This window comes from Scyliorhinus canicula, chromosome 22, assembly GCF_902713615.1.
Source record: "Scyliorhinus canicula chromosome 22, sScyCan1.1, whole genome shotgun sequence".
Classification (NCBI taxonomy): domain Eukaryota; kingdom Metazoa; phylum Chordata; class Chondrichthyes; order Carcharhiniformes; family Scyliorhinidae; genus Scyliorhinus; species Scyliorhinus canicula.
The window spans coordinates 662,921-682,871 of NC_052167.1; the positions used below are offsets into that span (position 1 = coordinate 662,921).

At 44.9% G+C, this 19,951-nt stretch overlaps 1 protein-coding gene across 8 annotated transcripts in view; it reads left to right on the plus strand.

The window, feature by feature from the left end:
- The window catches only part of camk2g2 (calcium/calmodulin-dependent protein kinase (CaM kinase) II gamma 2), a 394,966-nt gene that overhangs the window by 346,923 nt on the left and 28,092 nt on the right, over positions 1-19,951 (plus strand). For all 8 annotated transcript variants that reach the window (XM_038782783.1, XM_038782786.1, XM_038782784.1 and 5 more), the window contains one exon: positions 6,664-6,712. In XM_038782783.1, coding sequence (XP_038638711.1) covers positions 6,664-6,712 — 49 coding nt within the window. The remainder of the gene's footprint in view (positions 1-6,663; positions 6,713-19,951) is intronic.

Here is a 19,951-nt window from a genome sequence, read left to right on the forward strand (position 1 = left end):
TGCCACCTTTCTGTTTCCCCATTGAGGGGCAGGCCCACACCGGCGAGGAACCCCCGTGCTGCTGGCAAAATGGAGCATCCCGCCGATGGAGAATCCAGCCCAAGAAGTCAGATTATTATTTGAATGGGTATAAATTGAGAGAGGTGGATACTCAGCGAGACCTTGATGTCCTCGTGCATCAAGCAGGCAGTAAAGAGTCAAATGGTACGTTGGCCTTCACAGCAAATTGAGTTGAAAGTTAGATATCCATTTTGTTTGGGGGAAAAAAGAACCAGCCCTGATTTCCTGGGCCAAATGCTGTCGATGAAACAACAACAACAACCTACGTTTATCTAGCACCATGAACGTCAATGTCCCATAGGACTGTCATAAAGTGTGACGCCGAACCACATAAGGAGAAATTGGGGCAGGCGAAAAAACGTTTGGTCAAAGCAGTTGATTTTGAGAAGTACCTTAATGGAGGGAAGGGGGGTATGGTGAGAATCCCAGAGTTTGGGGCCCAGACAGTCAAAAGTGGAAGAATAAAAAGTGGGAATGTGCATGGTTCAGAATTGGCTGAGTTCAGTTCTTGGAGCGTTGTGAGGTTGGAGGAGATTGCAGAGATTGGGAGAGGCCAGTCCATAGAGGGATTTGAAATCCAGGATGAGATTTTGAAAGCCACACATTGCCCGACCGAGCACCAAGGTAGGTCAATGGGCATGGTAGGCTTGTTGCTGTTCCCCGCTGTAATAAAGCCTCCTCTCCATGATCTACCAATGCTGAAAAAAGCACAGTAAGAAGTCTTACAACACCAGGTTAAAGTCCAACAAGTTTGTTTCAAACACGAGCTTTCGGAGCACGGCTCCTTCTTCAGGTGTCATTTGTATTCAACTTAAATGGTTGCTATCAGTTCAACACCCCAAAGCCATAGTAAAAGAACATCCGTTAAGACATATCAGCTGTCTCCAGCAGAACCAGCGTTATTCACCCAGGTGTATAACTGCATGTAACAGCTTGCATCCCAACACATTAGACATAGGGACTTGAGCACACTGCTGTTCTGGATGTTTTCTTACGTGAAAGTGCTAATTTGCAAAAAAAAAAGCCTTTGAATTGAATTAGGAAATTGCACCTTGAGATAATGTGTTTTAAAATTCAGCAAACATCGGTATTATAGAATTCTGTGTTTTTATGTGCTTTTGAGACACTTTTACAACCCACATTAGTTTTCCCAGGTGGTAAAGTTTTGAATTTAATATAATGTCTATTGTACTGAGTGTATGCATTCATTTAGAGATCTGTTCCTTGCAGATGTTTTCGCGAGAGATCTGCTTTATTAATGCATTCCTCCTGAATCTCAGAGCCGTGGCGGTCTACCTATTGCAACGATTGGCAACATTTGCCAAATGTTTAGGCACATATTGAGGTCCTTTAAATGCAGCCTTAACGACTTGGTCCGTTAGTTCAATAGCCAGTTCATGGTGGCACAGGGGTTAGCACCGCTGCCTCACAGCGCCAGGGACCCGGGTTCGATTTCAGCCTTGGGTGACTGTGTGGACTTTGCACGTCCTCCTCGTGGTTGCGTGGGTTTCCTCCGGGTGCTCCGGTTTCCTTCCGCGGTCGAAAGATTTGCAGGTTAGATGGATTGGCCATGCGAAATTGCCCCTTGGTGTCCAAAGGTGTGCAGGTTGGCTGGAGTGCAGAGATGAGACGGCAGAGTGGATCTAGGTAGGGTGCTCCTTCAGAGGGCCAGTGCAGACATGATGGGCTGAATGGCCTCCTTCTGCACTGTAGGATTTCTCAGAGTCTAAAATTGAATGCATGGGCTGTCTTTCAGATGAGACACTAAATTGAAATCAAGTCCGCCCTCTCAATTAGATGCAATGATTCCACGGTACTTATTTTGAAGCGGAGCAGGAGAGGCAGTGGCATAGTGGCATTGTCACTGGACTAATACCCCAGACACACTCTGGGTAATGCTCTGGAAATCTGCTTTGAATCTCACCATGCCAGATTGTGAAATTTGAATTCAATTTTTTTTTTAAATCTGTGATTAAATGTCGATTGATGACCATAAAATCATAGTCGATTGTAGTAAAAACCCATCCGGTTCACTAATGTCCCTTAGGGAAGGGAATCCACCGGGTCATGTGACACCAGGCAGTGTGATTGACTCTTTAAAAATGCTCTCTGAAATGGTCGAGCAAACCACTCAGTTGAAGGGCATTTAGGATGGGCAATAAGTGCTGGATCACAGATACATAGAAGCTAGGAGCAGGAGGAGGCCTTTTGGCCCTTTGAGCCTGCTCTGCCATTTATCACAATCATGGCTGATCATCCAACTCAGTCCTGTTAGAATTTTATAAGTCTCTAACTCCAGCGAGAACAATCCTAACCTAGTCAATCTCTCCCCGTACGACAGTCCCGCCATCCCTGGAATCAGTCTGGTAAACCTTCGCTGCACTCCCTCGAGAGCAAGAACATCCTTCCTCAGAAAAGGAGGCCAAAACTGTACACAATACTCCAGGTGTGGCCTCACCAAGGCCCTGTACAATTGCAGCAACACATCTCTGCTTCTATACTCGAAACCTCTTGCAATGAAGGACAACATACCATTAGCCTGCTTTACCGCCTGCTGCACCTGCATGCTTACCGTCAGCGACTGGTGCACAAGGACACCCAGGTCCCCCTGCACACTCCCCTCTCCCAATTTACAACTGTTCAATCTGCCTTCCTGTTTTTGCTTCCAAAATGAATAACCTCACACTTATCCAAATTATACTGCATCTGCCATTGATTTGCCCACTCGCCCCACCTGTCCAGATCATGCTGTAGGATCCCTGCATCCTCGTCACAATTCACCCTCCCATCTAACTTGGTATCTATCATCTGCAAACTTTGAGATGTTACATTTTGTTCCCTCATCCAAATCATTAATATATATTGTGAATAGCTGGGGTCCCAGCACCGATCCCTGTGGTACCCCACTAGTTACTGCCTGTCAATTGGAAAAGGATCCATTAATTCCTACTCTTTGTTGCCTCTCTGCCAACTAGTTTTCTATCCACTTCAATACACTTCCCCCAATCCCATGCGGTTTTAATCTTGCACAATATTCTCTCATGCGGGACTTCGTCAAACACCTTCTGAAAATCCAAATATACCACATCGACTGGCTCCCCCTTGTCAACTGTACTAGTTACATCTTCAAAGAATTCCAACAGATTTGTCGAGCATGATTTCCCCTTCATCAGCCAGTGACACCCATGAACGAATAAGAAAACAAAATCCCTTTGTCCTGGTCATATTCTACAACCTCATCAGTAACGCATTTTACCTGGTTACTGTCATAATGCTGCTTGTGGGAGCAAATTGGTTGCCTGATTTCTTTCGTTACAGCAGTGACTACGCTTCAAAAGTACTTCATTGGCTGTGAAGTGCTTGGAGACGTCCTGAGGTTGTGGGAGGTGCCATTTAAATGCAATTGCCTGCCTCCCTAGGCTTGTTGTCTGTGAGGGCCACAAAGCCAAAGAACTGTGTTTTGTTAAAGCTTCCTAGTTCCTTTTGAAACGTGACCCACAACAGATGCAAACCAACTGTGGTCAGGATGTGCGCACGTGTCTGCTTGTCACCAGTATGTTTTGTTTCACTGTTCCTTTCAGTTTGCCTCCTCCCTTTAGTGGGAAAATATACTGTTCAAGATTCTACCCACGCTGGCTAAAGGCAGAAAGCTGGGGTCTCAGTTGGGCAGGAAGTATCACAATGCATGGCTGCTGTAGGGCCGTAAGATGCTGGTACCCTGTCTTCCCTAAATTATTAAGCGTGTGGGAATGTCAACATATCCAGCAGTGCCTTGTGCTGTTGCATACCTGCCCCATGTAAGTAAGTATATATGTTGGCAAAAAAGCTACCCAAAGATTTCCATCCACCTTCACAAAGACTCCATATTAATAAACATTTTCACAAGTTGGGGGGGGGGGGGGGGTGCAACTCTTTATCACAATAATATTTCAAATATACCTTGAAAATAGCCTGAGAAACTATAACACTGGCTTTGTTTTAAACTGTGACAATTACTTTAGGGAATTGTGCTTTTCACGTTTTGAAGATAATCACCGGATTTCTGCAAAAGATTTGATGGCAGTGATTTATTCCCCCCCCCCCCCCCCCCCCCCCCCCCCCCCCCCGCACTAGCGTTCTTCCAACCAACAGCAACTTGCTGTAAGCCTTTAACTAATGGTCCATTTTGCAAATGACAAGAGGTTCAGATGAGTTAGTGGTGTTTACTGCTGACAGCTCCCACAATGAAAGAAATACAGCTCCCTCCGGCAAGTCTGAAGAACAGTAACCAAATCTCTCCACGCGTTGTGAGAATTGAGCTATGGCTTACTGGAAGCACAGTGAAGCAGTGAAACGGGTAGAATACAGACTGTGACTTGTGTTACCAAGGCTGGCTTCACACCAGAGCACTGTCGCTACAATGGCTGCAATGGTGGAGCAGGCACCAGCTTTATTACCACCTGCAACCAGCTCCAGTTAAGATTATTCCTGTCCTGTGGGGGTGGGTGGGTTGGGGGGGGGGGGGTGCTAATTTCACAATTAGTCTTTATCACAAGCAGCACCAGGATCAGACCATGTAGGGATTTTGCAGACGTGACGTGCAAAGTTCATTTCACCCATCTGAACCACTTTGAGAAAAATTGCTTTTCTCCCTGGATGGTATCATTTGCCACAGCGCGGGCGCAGGTTTTGCCAAGATCCGTCGGGTTTCACTCGTCTTCTGTGTTTTGAGTGAGTGTGGAGTGTAGGCATGGCAACCTGCAAAGGAACTGCTGTGGAATGTGGTTGCTGTAGGGAGACCCTTTCCTCGATCCCACAATACTGGACAGTGAGTGGCTCGTTAGGAGGCAGGGGAGATCTTCAGCTCAATTGCACCCCGCTCTTGGATGTGCTTAACCTAACTCAAATTGTGGGAAAACTCTAGCGATAGTATTTAACATCGGAAAATCCAATTGGGAAGAGAAATAAGAAATTCAACAGACTCTCAAATTTGTATTCCGATTCATAAAGCAAACGAGCAGCATTTCTTAAGGAAGTGAAGTGAATCTTGATATGTAATTAACGTTAGGCTGGTAATTCAATTATATTTTTAAGCTCATCATCTTGACCAACTTTGTAAATCACTTCACAAATCCATATAGAAATCTCAGAGTTGTTCAGTGTTCAAGTAACAGGAAGTGGGGAAAATATGGCCACTTGGATATAAAACTGAAATTAGGTTTTTGATCCAGACGATAATGGATGTAGGGGAGAAGGACATTAGGTTTTTCAAATCTCCCAGATAGTTCTGGGATCTCCAAAAATGAAAGATTGATCTCTCGGGCGCTGCTGCATATGCAAACATGCAACCACTGAACACTCAGAATAGGACACAACCAATGGGCAGTCAGGACACTCAGAGGTGGCATCACATAAACACTATAAAAGGGATGAGGCACTCACACCCTGCCTCTTTCCACAGACAGACATCTAGAGAGTTAGACAGGGTTGATCAGCAGCATCACACCCCAGCACGTGGCTTAGAGCGAGCTGGTACAGTTAGACTGAGTTACTACAGTTAGATTAGCAGAGAGTCGAACTCATTTGAGAACTGTGTTATTAGTTCAATAAACAGCGGGATAAAAATAAACCTTTTTGCATTATGTTATCTGGGGGATGCTAGCGTGCTGAGTAATACACTGACTTGTGGCTCAAGCAGAGTTACAGATTGAGCTGAATTGCAGTGTCGTCTTGGGTCAACTGTTGCAATCATGCCAGTGAGCTTCCCGAGTGTCTGAAAACAACAAGAAGCCAACTTCGGCAGAGGTTATACCAATCGTATAAAATTTGCTAATATGCACCACTCTCTTTAATTGGACATCACTGTTCCGTGATGCATACTCGCACGTGCTCCTGTGTACATCCACGCCACCCCCTGATGGAATTTCAGAAGCTGCAGATTCACGCACCTGTAGCATCAGTAATGGTCTCCAATAGGGGACTCTGCCATTCCCGGTCAGAATGGAAATAATTGCGCATTCGCTCCGTCATCGTTCTGGGTGATTGCATCGCTGCAAGTGCCTGGGATTGATTTTACGCACATAATTTGCGTTGTACAACTATCTTCCGCTCACCACAGTTTGCTGGAGAAACGATCCTGCACTTGGCGGGAGACTGCGCTGTAGTTTTGCCCATGAGTTCTGTTCGCTCTGGTTTGCGCAATGGAGGCTCTTCAGATTCTGTACGCAGACTTGGGTTTGTTTTGCTGTTTGCTGTGAAACAGGCCTTTTGCCGCGAGCTCTGTCATAAATTGACAATAAAACAAAACGCTGTGGGGAAAGTCACTGCGTTGCTCACAGAACTCCAGAACAATTGCCCCAAAGCCATGTTGCCGGCTGTGAAAGCTCCTTGAATTCCATGTACAGATCCAGTTAATTATCTGTTCTTGCAACAAAGTTTATGGGTGGTTTAATCATGTAGTGTGATTAAGCAATTACTTGCACAGAGATCAATCAGTCTTGGGAGAAAATGCACAAATCTACTATTTCATTCTTTAGTGATCCATACGCCTTTTATCATTGATGTTTTAGTGCTCAGTGAAGTCTGCTGTGTTTTTTAAAAAATAAAAGTGTTTGTGTTTCCTAGGGATCAACTGAGAGCTGCAATACCACCACCGAAGACGAGGAGGGGAAAGGTAGGTGTTTATTTATGCTGACCCAGTGCTATCATGTCCACCTGTGTGAGAAGGATCAATGTAACAATCCAGACAAACTCCGGAGCTAATCATCTTTAACTGTTCTAGTTCAGCAAAGTCCAACACATTTTGTGATTGTACCCGAGTAATAATGCAGTTTTTTTTTAATGCTTTTAACTTACTTACTTGAGTCAGTCAAAAGTATGAAGATGGGTGATGTTATTAAATTAATATGTGTGTTTTGGAACATGTGTGAGGATGCATTCAACTTCTCTTCCATTCTGTCTTGAGCACTGAGACTCCGATCTTACAGCTAACCGGGCGATTTTAGATAAATATCAAAGCACCGAAAAAGATTTTATGACATACACGCGCGCACACATATATAGCCTGTCCACCTGCAGTCTCTATAACTATTCATCATCCCCATTTTGCTCGCTATCTTCCCCCTTCATTTTCCTATGAATTAGCTTGAGCTTGGTTTAATATTACTTGGGGTTTGGGGAGTGGGCATCAACAGAAAACATTTGAACTTCTGAAGATGTGTAGGCTGTGTCATGATATGCAAACATGCAACCAATGAACACTCCGAATAGGACACAACCAATGGGCAGTCAGGACACTCAGAGGTGGCATCACTACAAGGGGGCATGGCGTAAACACTATAAAAGGGATGAGGCACTCACACCCTGCCTCTTTCCACAGACAGACATCTGGAGAGTTAGACAGGGTTGATCAGTAGCATCATACCCCAGCACGTGGCTTAGAGCGAGCTGTTACAGTTAGACTGAGTTACTACAGTTAGATTAGCAGAGTCGAACTCATTTGAGAACTGTGTTAATAGTTCAATAAACACATGGAACTCATTTCAGAGTCTGGAGCATCCTTTAGTTAAGACTGCATCAGGTAGCAGCCTGTGTTATTCGGAGCAGCAGACCACAACAGGCTGCAGTTATGTCATTCCACAGGCAACGTCCAGAGTCGTAAACTGCAACACGTGTATGGAAAAGCAGAACTTGAGGATCTTTGGTACAACTGTTGAAAGATTCATCCATCTTTTACAGAACACCTGCTTGGAACAGCTTGGCTAGGGGTGTGGCAACTTCTGGAGCACAAGTCTTCAGTACTGTTGCCAGAATTTTGTCAGGCCCTATAGCCTTTGCAGTGTCCAATGCCTTCAGCCTTCTCTTGACATCACATAGGAGAATGGTATTGGCTGAAGACTGACATCGGTGTACTGGAGACCCTGGATGGATCATCCAGTCGGCACATCTGGCCAGAGATTATTGCAAATGCTTCAGCCTTGTCTTGCTTGGGTCACTGTCGGTGCGGAATCTGCACGTTCTCCCTGTGTCTGCGCGGGTTTCCTCCGAATGCTCCGGTTTCCTCCCACAAGTCCCGAAAGACGTGTTGTTAGGTGAATTGGACATTCTGAATTCCCCCTCTGTGTACCTGCACTCCGGAGTGTGGCGACTAGGGGATTTTCACAGTAACTTTATTGCAGTGTTAACGTACGCCGATGTGTGACACTAATAAAGATTATTATTAGCTGTGTAAGCTTCTGTGGAAACAGGTAGTACTCCATTTTGTTTTGGAGTTGTTGAGTCAGGTATGTGTTGCATATGGAGATAAAGTAACCCTGTTACAAGCAAGATCCCTGTACCGGCTCCCTGAACAGGCGCCGGAATGTGGCGACTAGGGGCTTTTCACAGTAACTTCATTGAAATCTACTTGTGACAATAAGCAATTATAATATTATTAAGATCCTTCAGCCCTTTAGCTGGATTGGGTACAGTAGCTTCATGGTCCTTGGTGAAAAATGGAATTGATAATTCCATTGATGATTCTGGGTTAAGAATGCCACTTGTCGCCTAGCCAACGACTAACAATGGACTTTTAGGTTGGCAAAGCAACTTCAATAGTGAGCAACTCTAAAATGCAGTTCTGAAAGGATTAAAGACACTCGCTCTCTGCCTTTGAAGCCATTGGTCAGGGTCTTCAGGCTTTTCACAGTAACTTCATTGAAATCTACTTGTGACAATAAGCAATTATAATATTATTAAGATCCTTCAGCCCTTTAGCTGGATTGGGTACAGTAGCTTCATGGTCCTTGGTGAAAAATGGAATTGATAATTCCATTGATGATTCTGGGTTAAGAATGCCACTTGTCGCCTAGCCAACGACTAACAATGGACTTTTAGGTTGGCAAAGCAACTTCAATAGTGAGCAACTCTAAAATGCAGTTCTGAAAGGATTAAAGACACTCGCTCTCTGCCTTTGAAGCCATTGGTCAGGGTCTTCAGCCCCCTCAATTTTGCTGAAAATTTTCAGTGCCTCCGGAACTGCTTCCCTACCTTTTTTGCATCTGTAGATTGTCCATTGCATTAGGTCAACTGCGCTTGGACATTGAACGTTTGCTGGATATTAACAACCAAACAAAAATGTAGAGGTGCTGTTCATTAATATGCACTTGGTGATCTTGAAGGTAGTACATTAAACAGCAGGAGGTCTAACCTCTTCCCTGTACTTGATTTAAGTACCAAACCACCATTGTTCACACTCCAGTGTGTCTCACATTCCTTAATGCGCATGCAACTGACTATCTGACGGATGACAGGGTCAACTCCCTGCCTTCTCGCCAAGATCAGAAACCACAAGTGTTCTGAGTGTGTTCACAGCACAATAGTTACATTGGAAACACATTTTTAGTTCTGCTTCAGATAGTTCCTTGATGTCGGTAACCAGACAAGCTCAACAGTACTCCCACGCATGTACCACTGACAATATACATTGTCGGGGGCTGTTTAGCACACTGGGCTAAATCGCTGGCTTTGAAAGCAGACCAAGCGGGCCAGCAGCATGGTTCGATTTCCGTAACAGCCTCCCCGAACAGGCGCCGGAATGTGGCGACTAGGGGCTTTTCACATTAACTACATTGAAGTCTCCTCGTGACAATAAGCGATTTTCATTTCATTTCATACATCACAAAAACGATGCTGAATCCTGAGCAAGGTATGGACACTTTGAATGCCTGCGTCAAACCCAGAAGCCTTCAGACTGAAAGGTGCCAATTCTTTCACTTCAAAAGAAAATTGCTGTTGATTAAATACAGAACAGGAACAAAACTTTGATGAACAACACAATCACATTTTGAAACTTGGCTACAGTGATGAACAGTGTATTTAGTCCCCACCATATGTGATTCACTGTAGAACTGTGCACTGAAGCCATGGTGGTGGACTCCAGGTAGATCTGAGAATTGGTTGGATTAGGAAGGAGAGAGGAGAGTTTCTTGCACCAATGCTCTCTCTGAGATACCGTTTTAAAGGAGCATGAACCTTCGCTTCACATCTGTCAATCACAGGACGCCAACCCGTGATGTGGGGAAGGTTTACCATGGAGCAAGAACGATGGAGGGGATCTGTCCCCCTTGATTAAGAGTTGGGAGAAGGATTTTGAGAAATAAATCAAGAGGAAGTGGATGGAGCAAAGTGATTTTTAATAATGATCTTGTTCCTTCAATACTGCTGCAGTCTCCAAACCTGACCACTGCTACTTATCCAGAGAGACCTAGCCACTAAATATTCTGAATGCAGTGGGTAATAAAACATGATGAGTGTGTTATGGACTCACCTTGGGGCAATTTAGAAATAGTTTATGCTAACCATGACAAAGACTTAGCACTCCAAAATGATTACACATGGGTATTATTCTATACCTGTGTTTGTTACACTTGTGTAAATTAAAGTATTGGTATGTATTTTTTAAAATTGCATGCTGTTGGTAAAGGCAAGTCAATCTCTGTGCAACGTCTTACAGCAAGGGAAATGGATGAGTGAATGTGTATTTAATGTTCGCAAAAGAAGTGACCCAGTATCAGTCAAGACCTGTGAAATCCTTCTGTTACTTATCCTTTACGAACAATGAGGAGTAGCATCACATCCCATTTTTGCCATGAGGTCTTGTATGGCATTTGAGTTTTCATGGCACATCCTGTATGTCTCGTGAGGACATGCATTACATACAGGACTTATGTCATTTGTGGTTGTATGTCACATTGCCCCTTCTCTATGAAATATGACATCACCTTCAGTGTTGACAATTAGTTATTTTATTACATCCTCAATACCCTTTGAGTTGATAGGTGACATTGAATTCAACCCGCAGCAGGAATTATTGCTGTTAGAAACCAGAGCAGTGAGCAAGTGGGCCTAATTGGATAGGTTTTGCAAAGAGCCAGCAGAGGAGCTATTTGGCCTGTGATTCCCAACTCACTAAACCCAATGAGTACATAACTCAATATTCATTCTTGGACTTTATTTATTTATGTTCGTTTTTGGGGTGTGGGTGTCGCTGGCAAGGGCAGCATTTGATGGCCATCCCTAATTGCCCTTGAGAAGATGCTAAGTGAGCTGCCTCTTGAACCGCTGCAACCCATTAGTTGTATGTAGATACGCCCGCCCACAGTGATTTACTGCTGCCATTTGATACAACTGCGAGGCCATTTCACAGAGGCAGTTAAGAGTCAACCACATTGGGCAGCACGGTGGCGCAGTGGGTTAGCCCTGCTGCCTCACAGCGCCGAGGTCCCAGGTTCGCTCCCGGCTCTGGGTCACTGTCCGTGTGGAGTTTGCACATTCTCCCCATGTCTGCGTGGGTTTCGTCCCCACAGCCCAAAAGATGTGCAGGGTAGGTGGATTGGCCACGCTAAATTGCCCCTTAATTGAAAAAGAAAATGAATTGGGTACTCTAAATTTATAAAATAAAAGAAAAGAGTCAACCACACCGCTATGGGTTTAGATTCACATGTAGGCCAGACCAGGTAAGGACGGCAGATTTCCTTCCCGAATGGGCATTAGTGAACCAGCTGGGTTTTTACAACAACCTGGTCGAATCGTGAGGAATATTAATGAGACTAGATTTTTTTTTTAAATTCTTGGTTTATTAACTAAATTTCAATTCCGCTGTGGTGGGATTTGAACTTCTGTCTCCAGAGCAACAGTCCAGGCCTCTAGATTACTAGTCCACTACAATTGCCACTATGCTAGCACACCCCTTGTGTCACCGTATAAACCCTGTACTTGGATAACTATCTGATGCGGAATAGTCAGCAATGATATAATTTTCCTGAATTTTAAATCGTTTGCTCATTGTCATGTTGCAAGTAGACTTGGAAGTCGTTGAGCGCGTGTCACAACCTGCCCGGATCGTATTGGCTGGAGCCAGTTGGTTACCCCATATCTCTTGGGGAATCTGAGCTCCCGCAGTGAGGGGCGCAGGGCAATCATTAAACTTTCAGCTGCAGGTGTGGCACGGTGGCGCAGTGGTTAGCATTGCTGCCTCACTGCACCAAGGACCCGGGTTCGATCCGGGACCCAGGTCACTGTCCGTGTGGAGTTTGAATATTTGCCCCGTGCCACCCCCACCAACCCAAAACGTTGCGTAGGGTAGGTCGATTGGTCATGCTAAATTGCCCCTTAATTGGAAAAAAAAATAGAATTAGGTCATCTAAATTCATTTTAAAAGTTAGAAAACTTAAACTTTCAGCTGTATAAATGGAGCTGGCCCAGTATGGTATTGGCTAGAGAGACCACCATTTGCTTCGGCAAGGTTGCACAGTGCTTAGCACTGTTGCTTCGCAGCTCCAGGGACCCAGGTTCGATTCCCAGTTTGGGTCACTGTCTGTACAGAGTCTACACGTTCTCCACCTGTCTGCGAGGGTTTCCTCCGGGTGCTCCGGTTTCCTCCTACAAGTCCCAAAAGACGTGCTGTTAAATGAAATGGACATTCTGAATTCTCCCACTATGTACCTGAACAGGCGCCGGAATGTGGCGACTTGGGGATTTTCACAGTAACCTCATTGCAGTGTTAATGTAAGCCAACTTGGAACGATAATAAAAATGATTATTATTAGTAGTAGTGCAGTATACATATTGTTGTAAATAAAAGTTACTTCCTGTTTGACTGTACAAACGCGTGCTGGATTCTTCGTGGCCCTTACAAAAGCTTGGACCTGTCTGATACAGGGTTCTAAGATGCAATCTTCAGCAGATGGAAATGATTCGTTGTTAAATTCTGTGGTGTGTTGCATTATGGTAGCCAAAACGTGAAGCCTTGATAAGCAAACAGTTTGTAGCAATTTCACAGATTCCCAATAATGGGACCCCTGCCATCCAGTAGATTACTGGTGACCATGAACACATGAATTTCTTGTTGTAACGAGCTTGGCAGAAAAGGTGGCAGAGTGCACGAACATTAGAACAAGGGCAGTACATTTGGTGAAATTGTGAACATTAGTGACTGATGACCAGGCACAGACCATTAGTATCAACCTTTTCAAGGCTTCAGTGACGAGCATCTTCCAGACCCACGACATCTACTACCTTGCAGGGCAAGGGCAGCAGGAGCATGGGAACACCATCACCTGGACGATCCCCTCCAAGCCACTTGCCATCCTGGCTTGGGACTACATCGCCGTTCCTTCACTGTCGCTGGCTCGCAATCCTGCTCCCTCTCCTAACAGCACTGTGGGTGTACCTACACCACGTGGACTGAAGCAATTCAAGAAGGCGGCTCATCACCACCTTCTCAAGGGGCAATTAGGGGTGGGCAACAATTGCTGGCTGAGCCAGCGACAGTCCATCCCATGAAATAATTTATTTTTTAAAAATCATTTGGATTAGACAGGTGGTTTAACCGCCAGATGCCCCCCTTCCAGCTAACCCTCCCTGTTTATCAGGGCTGGAGATTGGCACTGTTGCATGTTGGCCTGTACCAGTTAGATTCAAGTGCCCGGTTAAGGGGTAGCAGAAGATGCAAGTATGGGAATTAAGCGATGGATTAGTTCTGGTTGGAGTACATGGAAGAAGTTCAGTGGAGTGTTTTATAGTAGAAAAGGATCACTACAACTGAAAACAAGAACCTATAAGACAAGCTATTAGACCGACCTTGTTGTACCGTGCAGAAACCTGGACAACATCAAGAGGAGAGAAACAGCGAATAGATACTAATGAGAAGCAGCTGCTGAGGTGGCTGTGTGGATTGAGGAAAAAAGCACCCCAGGGGGTCAGTGAAGATTGTGGGAGCATTGAAAAAGGTTCTCGAGCAGAGATGCTGTGGTCATCCACTAAGGAGAGAGAGGAACTGTGTTGAGGCGAATGGTGGAGTTGGGACTGCCAGGAAGAAGAGGAAAGAGGAAGGCCGAAGACCAGATGGAAAAATGTGGTGACGAGAGACTTAAAAGCAGTGGGATTGGAAGGACAATAGGTTACTGACAGAAGGAGATGGAGAAGAGTGATCAAATCAGCATTGTGGCGACTTCATGTCAAATGAGGGAAACGGAAAGAACATAAGAACAGGCTGGAGCAGGGCGTGTGTGTGTGTGTATGTACGTGTATTTTCTTTAAATCCTGTACATGTTGTCATTTTTCTGTTCTGTACGCTTCCATAAATTTGAAACCTATAAACCGAGCATCCTGCACAGCATAATAAAGCAAAGCGAGTTATCAGCTGTTGCCACTGCTGTGTCTGAATTTCAACGGCCTAGACTCCAGTTCATTTTGAATCAGGACTGATTATTGCTGGCACAGTACTGTTACCCGTTGAAGTATTTGTACAGCCTAGTGAGAGCTCACATGTACTAATGTCGTGCTCCTCTGTGTGCATGTAGTTAGCAATCAATGAAGGAATTATCCACTTGTCTAAGTAATTCTTCCTGTGCATCTGTGCGTGTGTGTGCACCTATATGCGTGTGTGTACGTGTCTGCCTATGCATCTGTGTTATTGATCGGCTTTATTGGGTAACAATATTAAAATAACTGCTTTAGCTGAGGGGTTCATCTATTGATCTCCCTCCTCCCTCCACCTATGTTTACATGCTCCTGGAAAGAAATGGGTTTTATGTTTTGTACCACTTTATTTCTGTGTCTTCTGTCTCCTGTTTGTAACGGTTGTTTATTCTCCGCAATGGTGCTGTGCAATGAATGCCAGCACCTGCTCCCGATGTTGGCAGTGACGGTGTTACGAAGAGTCAGTCCGCTGCCTTGCCCTCAGCTGAGTCAATTCACACTGATCATCCCCCTGAGGTGACATCGAGTAAGTCAGCAGCAATCGCCCCCGTTTGCTGCCCTCCTGTGTGTTGTGTGTTGTCGAGTGAAGTGGCACTCCACCGTGGGTGTGGGTTCTTGCATGCAAATTTTGGAAAATAGGATCATAATCGAAGGTTTTAACCAGTTGACTTTTAAGATTTTTCACTTGGACTTTGCAATTTATTTTGCAAATTTAAAGCTTTGTAAGTGTGTGTGGTCAGTGGTCAAACTTACAAAGGTGTGTAGTTTGTTTTAGATAAGAATGCACAATAACAGTTAGTTTGGTTGCTTTTACTTTAATAAGCCTTCAAGGCGATAAATGTGTGTAATCTTCCCCACATGCAAGGCTAATAGCTACCGATTATCTTCAGTGTTGCTAAGGAGCATGTACTTTCAGGTTTGTGCATTGCGATAGCTCAGCCAACCTGCTCTTGTGCACTTTCTAGTGGTTGTTTTACAGAACCGCAATGGCAGGATCCAGTGAGTCAGCTCCTTCCTCAGCCTGGTCTGTGCAGTGACATCATATGCTGTACAGAGGGACATGCCATTAATAGGGGCAGAAATAAAAATAAAGTAACAGACATTCCCTTCAGTGCATTGCAATGGATCACTTCCCTCTTCCCTCCCCCCTCTCGTAACCCCGAGGTTTCGTTACTTATAAGTGGGAAGTCTGTATTTACTGCAACAACGTAAAGATATCGCAGCAGAAGGCTTCGCAAGTTCAGCAATTCAACTTTGATGTGCCAAGTAAATGGTTTGTCTCAAAGGTCACTCGGTGATAAAATAGGAAGCATCATTTTCTCGAGTGCTCGATGGATTACATCAAATTACATCGAATTCACAGCACAATTCGCAGTCTCTCTTGCAATGAAAACAGACCTAACATCTTTCGCCTTCTTCATAACTTAAATTGCTGATACCAGGGGTCATTTTAAAGCTTGACTCTGCACTCTTCCAAAGGCAGCAGTAGCCTGTGTTTGATTAAGTGATCAGAACTGCATGTAGTATGTTGGGTCAAAATCGACCAATGCCCTTTTTATCAACAATTCACCCTCATTGATTTATACTTCTGCTCTCTGCTAATGAGGCATAATTTACCAACCATTTAGCGCACATGTCCTCTTTTGGGCCTACGCTCCTGTAGTAATAATGTTGCGCACAAATCTATTCACTCAAGATATCTTCTTTTTGAAAGTGGTGATACTGCTCTTTATGATACACCTGATCCCCTCTTTCAGTATCATGAACCCCATATTTTACTCTCAGAATTGTCACAGTGCAAAAGGAGGCCATTCGGCCCATTGTGTCTGCCTCGGCTCTCCAAATGAGCATGATGACTTAGTGCTATTTCCCTGCCTCCTCCCTGTAGCCCTGCACATTGTTTCTATTCGTAGGCTTTCCCTCGCGTCGCATTTGCAAATCACTTTACATTTTGATGTATGAATGATTCTAGGGTTATTGGGGGGGGGGGGGGGGGGGGGGGGGCTGGCTGGCAGGAAAGTAGAGTGAAAACCGCAATCTGATCAGCCATGATCTTTTTGAATGGTGGGAGCAGGCTCGAAGGATGGGATGACCGACTCCTCCTATTATATTCCTATTTTGTCAAAACAAGTTCAAATTGAAAGCCGACTGTTCACAAAATACAAGAAACATTCCCAGTTTGTGCTTCAGTTCAAGATTTTATCAACATGAAAAATTGATATTTCCTCACTGTTTGCTACATTTCAATTACTCTATTTCAATCTGCTCTGTGTTAACCAGCTGTGTTTTTTCTCATTACACCTGGGGTAATAACAGACTATCTCTTTTCTATTACACACATCACTGCACTTTCACCTTCGTTAACTACTGTGTAGCGTTTCAGCTAGATTAACAAAAGAAGCATGTCTTAACACTATCATAAAGTAAAGTCGCCATAGTCCCAGGTGACCATAGGCTGCTTTCCTCTTTGAGGGGGGGGGGGGGGGGAGAGAGCTGACTGGTGGTGATTTAACCTGAGGGTCACCACACCTCAGGCAAGGTTGAGAAGGCAATTCAGATTCCTGAATAACCTCAGCCGGTATGGGAATTGAACCCGCGCTGTTAGCCTTGTGCTGCCTCACAAACTAGCTGTCCAGCCAACTGAGCAAAACCGGCCCCCAATAAGCGGCCTCCAGTCCCCAATAAGCGGCCTCCAGTCCCCTTAATACTATCTCACCTTAAACAGCTGCTGTTGAGTTTTACACAGGGGTAACTGAGAGATTATCTGCCCCTGAACCTCTCTGACATTCTTTAAGACACTCTGGTCACCTGCCTCGCCTTTTTGCGACTTGATGTGAATGTACATTCCTGGGCAGAGCCATGTGACATCCTGCCATGCTAAAGATGCTATTTAAATGTAAGCTGCTGTGTTGCTGCCACTTTTCCTGGCGAGCAGGATCGGAACAGGGCCCATATGACTGCCTGCTGGTGGCACCGCCTTTGGAAGGGGAGAGATGGTCAAGACCCTACACGGAAAGAGCAAGGGGAGCTGGAATTAATTGGGATGTCAAAAAGCTGGCTTGGCTATGATGGGCCAAATGGCCATATTTCTTCACTCTGAGATTCTACGGCAATCTTTCCCACAGGGAAACAGATAAAATAATTGAATGAGAAAAGCTCAGATATCCCAGTTAGCACACTGGGCTAAATCGCTGGCTTTTAAAGCAGACCAAGGCAGGCCAGCAGCACAGTTCAATTCCCGTAACAGCCTCCCCGAACAGGCGCTGGAATGTGGCGACTAGGGGCTTTTCACAGTAACTTCATTGAAGCCTACTTGTGACAATAAGCAATTTTCACTTTTCATTTTTCAAATGCCCATTCAGTTTTGCCAGTGAATCCAGACCTTCCCCTGTCTATATCCCTCGTGTCATATGGTTTGAATCATTTATTCGATAGGCTATGATCAGGTGCGTATAGTAATAAATATCAAGAAAAATTGTAACAAGGGGAAAGTATGAGTCATACTTTATATAAGAAGCTATTTGTAATCTTATTGTTAATGCTATCCTTGAGGGTAGTGTCTCCTCATATTATTCAACCCTCACTATCCAACAATAATGTTTACCGTTATCGGTCATTGATGAAATATTATAGCTGGTTCCTGCTGTCACCTCTTGACTGAAATTCTCGCCTCTGGCATGCACAGAGGCTTTGCATTAAATAGCCATGCTCAATCCTTCTGTGCAATCCAACCCAATCCCCAGTTTATAGGAAAATCTGTAGTAGGTCCACATTCCAGCACAATTCAGGTTCCACCTGGCAGTGTGATTGACAGCTTGTGAAGCAGATTGTCTGCATGTTGCGAGTGCTCCTGATCTGCAGAATGTCCTTCAGGTTGGTCTGGAAGAAAGCCTAGATTGTTTACCTCGATCATTTCCGCCAAAGCTCAGGGCAGAAAACAGTCGTCGCCTCACCAAGCGATACTCCGCTATACTGCCGGTAGCTAATCAAGGGAAAAGAACAATGACACAAGGTCTGCCTTTGACAGCGGGCGAGCCATCAACTGTTGTACGATTTGTGTAGTTTGGTAAGTCTCCTGAAGAGTTTTGGAGTCTTGTATAGTTTGACAGTAAGTGCTATTTTTCATAACTTTAGAGTACCCAATTTATATTTCCAATTAAGGGGCAATTTGGCGTGGTAAATCCACCTACTCTGCACATAGAATCATAGAATTTACAGTACAGAAGCAGACCATTCGGCCCATTGAGTCTGCCCTCAGAAAGAGCACCCCACTTAAGCCCACACTTCCACCCTATTCCTGTAACCCAGTAACCTTTTTGGACACTAAGGGCAATTTAGCATGGCCAATCCACCTAACCTGCACATCTTTGGACAGTGGGAGGAAACCAGTGCGCCCGGAGGAAACCCACGCAGACACTGGGAGAACCTGCAGACTCCACACAGACAGTGACCCAAGCTGAGAATCGAACCTGGGACCCTGGAGCTGTGAAGCAACTGTGCTAACCACTGTGCTGCCCCAGATGGGTGAACCCCACTCGGACACAGGGCGAATGTGCAATCTCCACGGAGACAGCGACCCAGGGCCGGGATTGAACCCAGGTCCTCCGCTGTAGGCAGTAGTGCTAGCCACTACACCACTGTGCCACCCTTCTCGCCTCTGAGTTGGAAAGGCTGTGAATTACAGAGTTTTGAGGAACCTGACAGCTAGGGATTAATTGCAACTTTCGATCACCTGTCTGAAAATTGCACTTTAAAAAAAATAAAGTCCTGAAGCTTTGATACTGCTTGGGGTTGTTGCCGTGGAGATTCCAGGACGATACAGGTTGGTCAGTGACTGTAAAACTCTTGGCTTGGGAGTGGGGTGCTGGCACAGGAGAGATTTGCACATTGGGAGCGAGCGACTCACACCAAGGTCTCAGGAATGCCACCAAATTATGTGGGTGATACTATCCGAAGCTAATTCAGAATTCCTGGGAGAAATTAACAGTGACATAGAGAGGGCTCCCTCAACACAAATCCTCTTGTGTGAAGTCATATATGGTATTACATTTAAAAATATATATATTTTTATTGAACATTTTTGAATATATCAAAACATAACAAATGAACAAACCCCCCTAACTTTTGATGGTGACCAGTTCCCTGAAATACATGACAAATGGCTGCCATCTTATGTAAAACCTCCCTATCGAACCCCTCAATGTATAATACATTTTCTGAAGGTACAAAAACTCCATGAGATGCCCCAGCCACAAGTCGCTGTGTGGAGAGGCTGATCTCCACTCGAACAGAACCCGCCTGCGGGAAATCAGCAGGGCAAAGGCCAAGACATCTGCCCCCACTCTCGTCTGCAGCTCTGGCAGGTCCGACACCCCGAAAATGGCTTCTCAGGACCAGGCTCCAATTCTGTCAAGATCAAAATCGGCAATATAGTGCTGAAGAAGGGTCGCTAGCTTAGGACATGCCCAGAACATACGCATGTGATTCGTTGCCCCCCCCCCCCCCACAACATCGCTCACACCTATCCTTTACCCCCTCAAACACTCGACTCATCCTAGCCATTGTTAAATGTGCACGATGTACCACCTTTAAGTGTATGAGCCCGAGCCTTGCACATAACAAGGTGGCAATTATTATTATATATGGTATTTCAGTGCTGTGTTTTATTTGC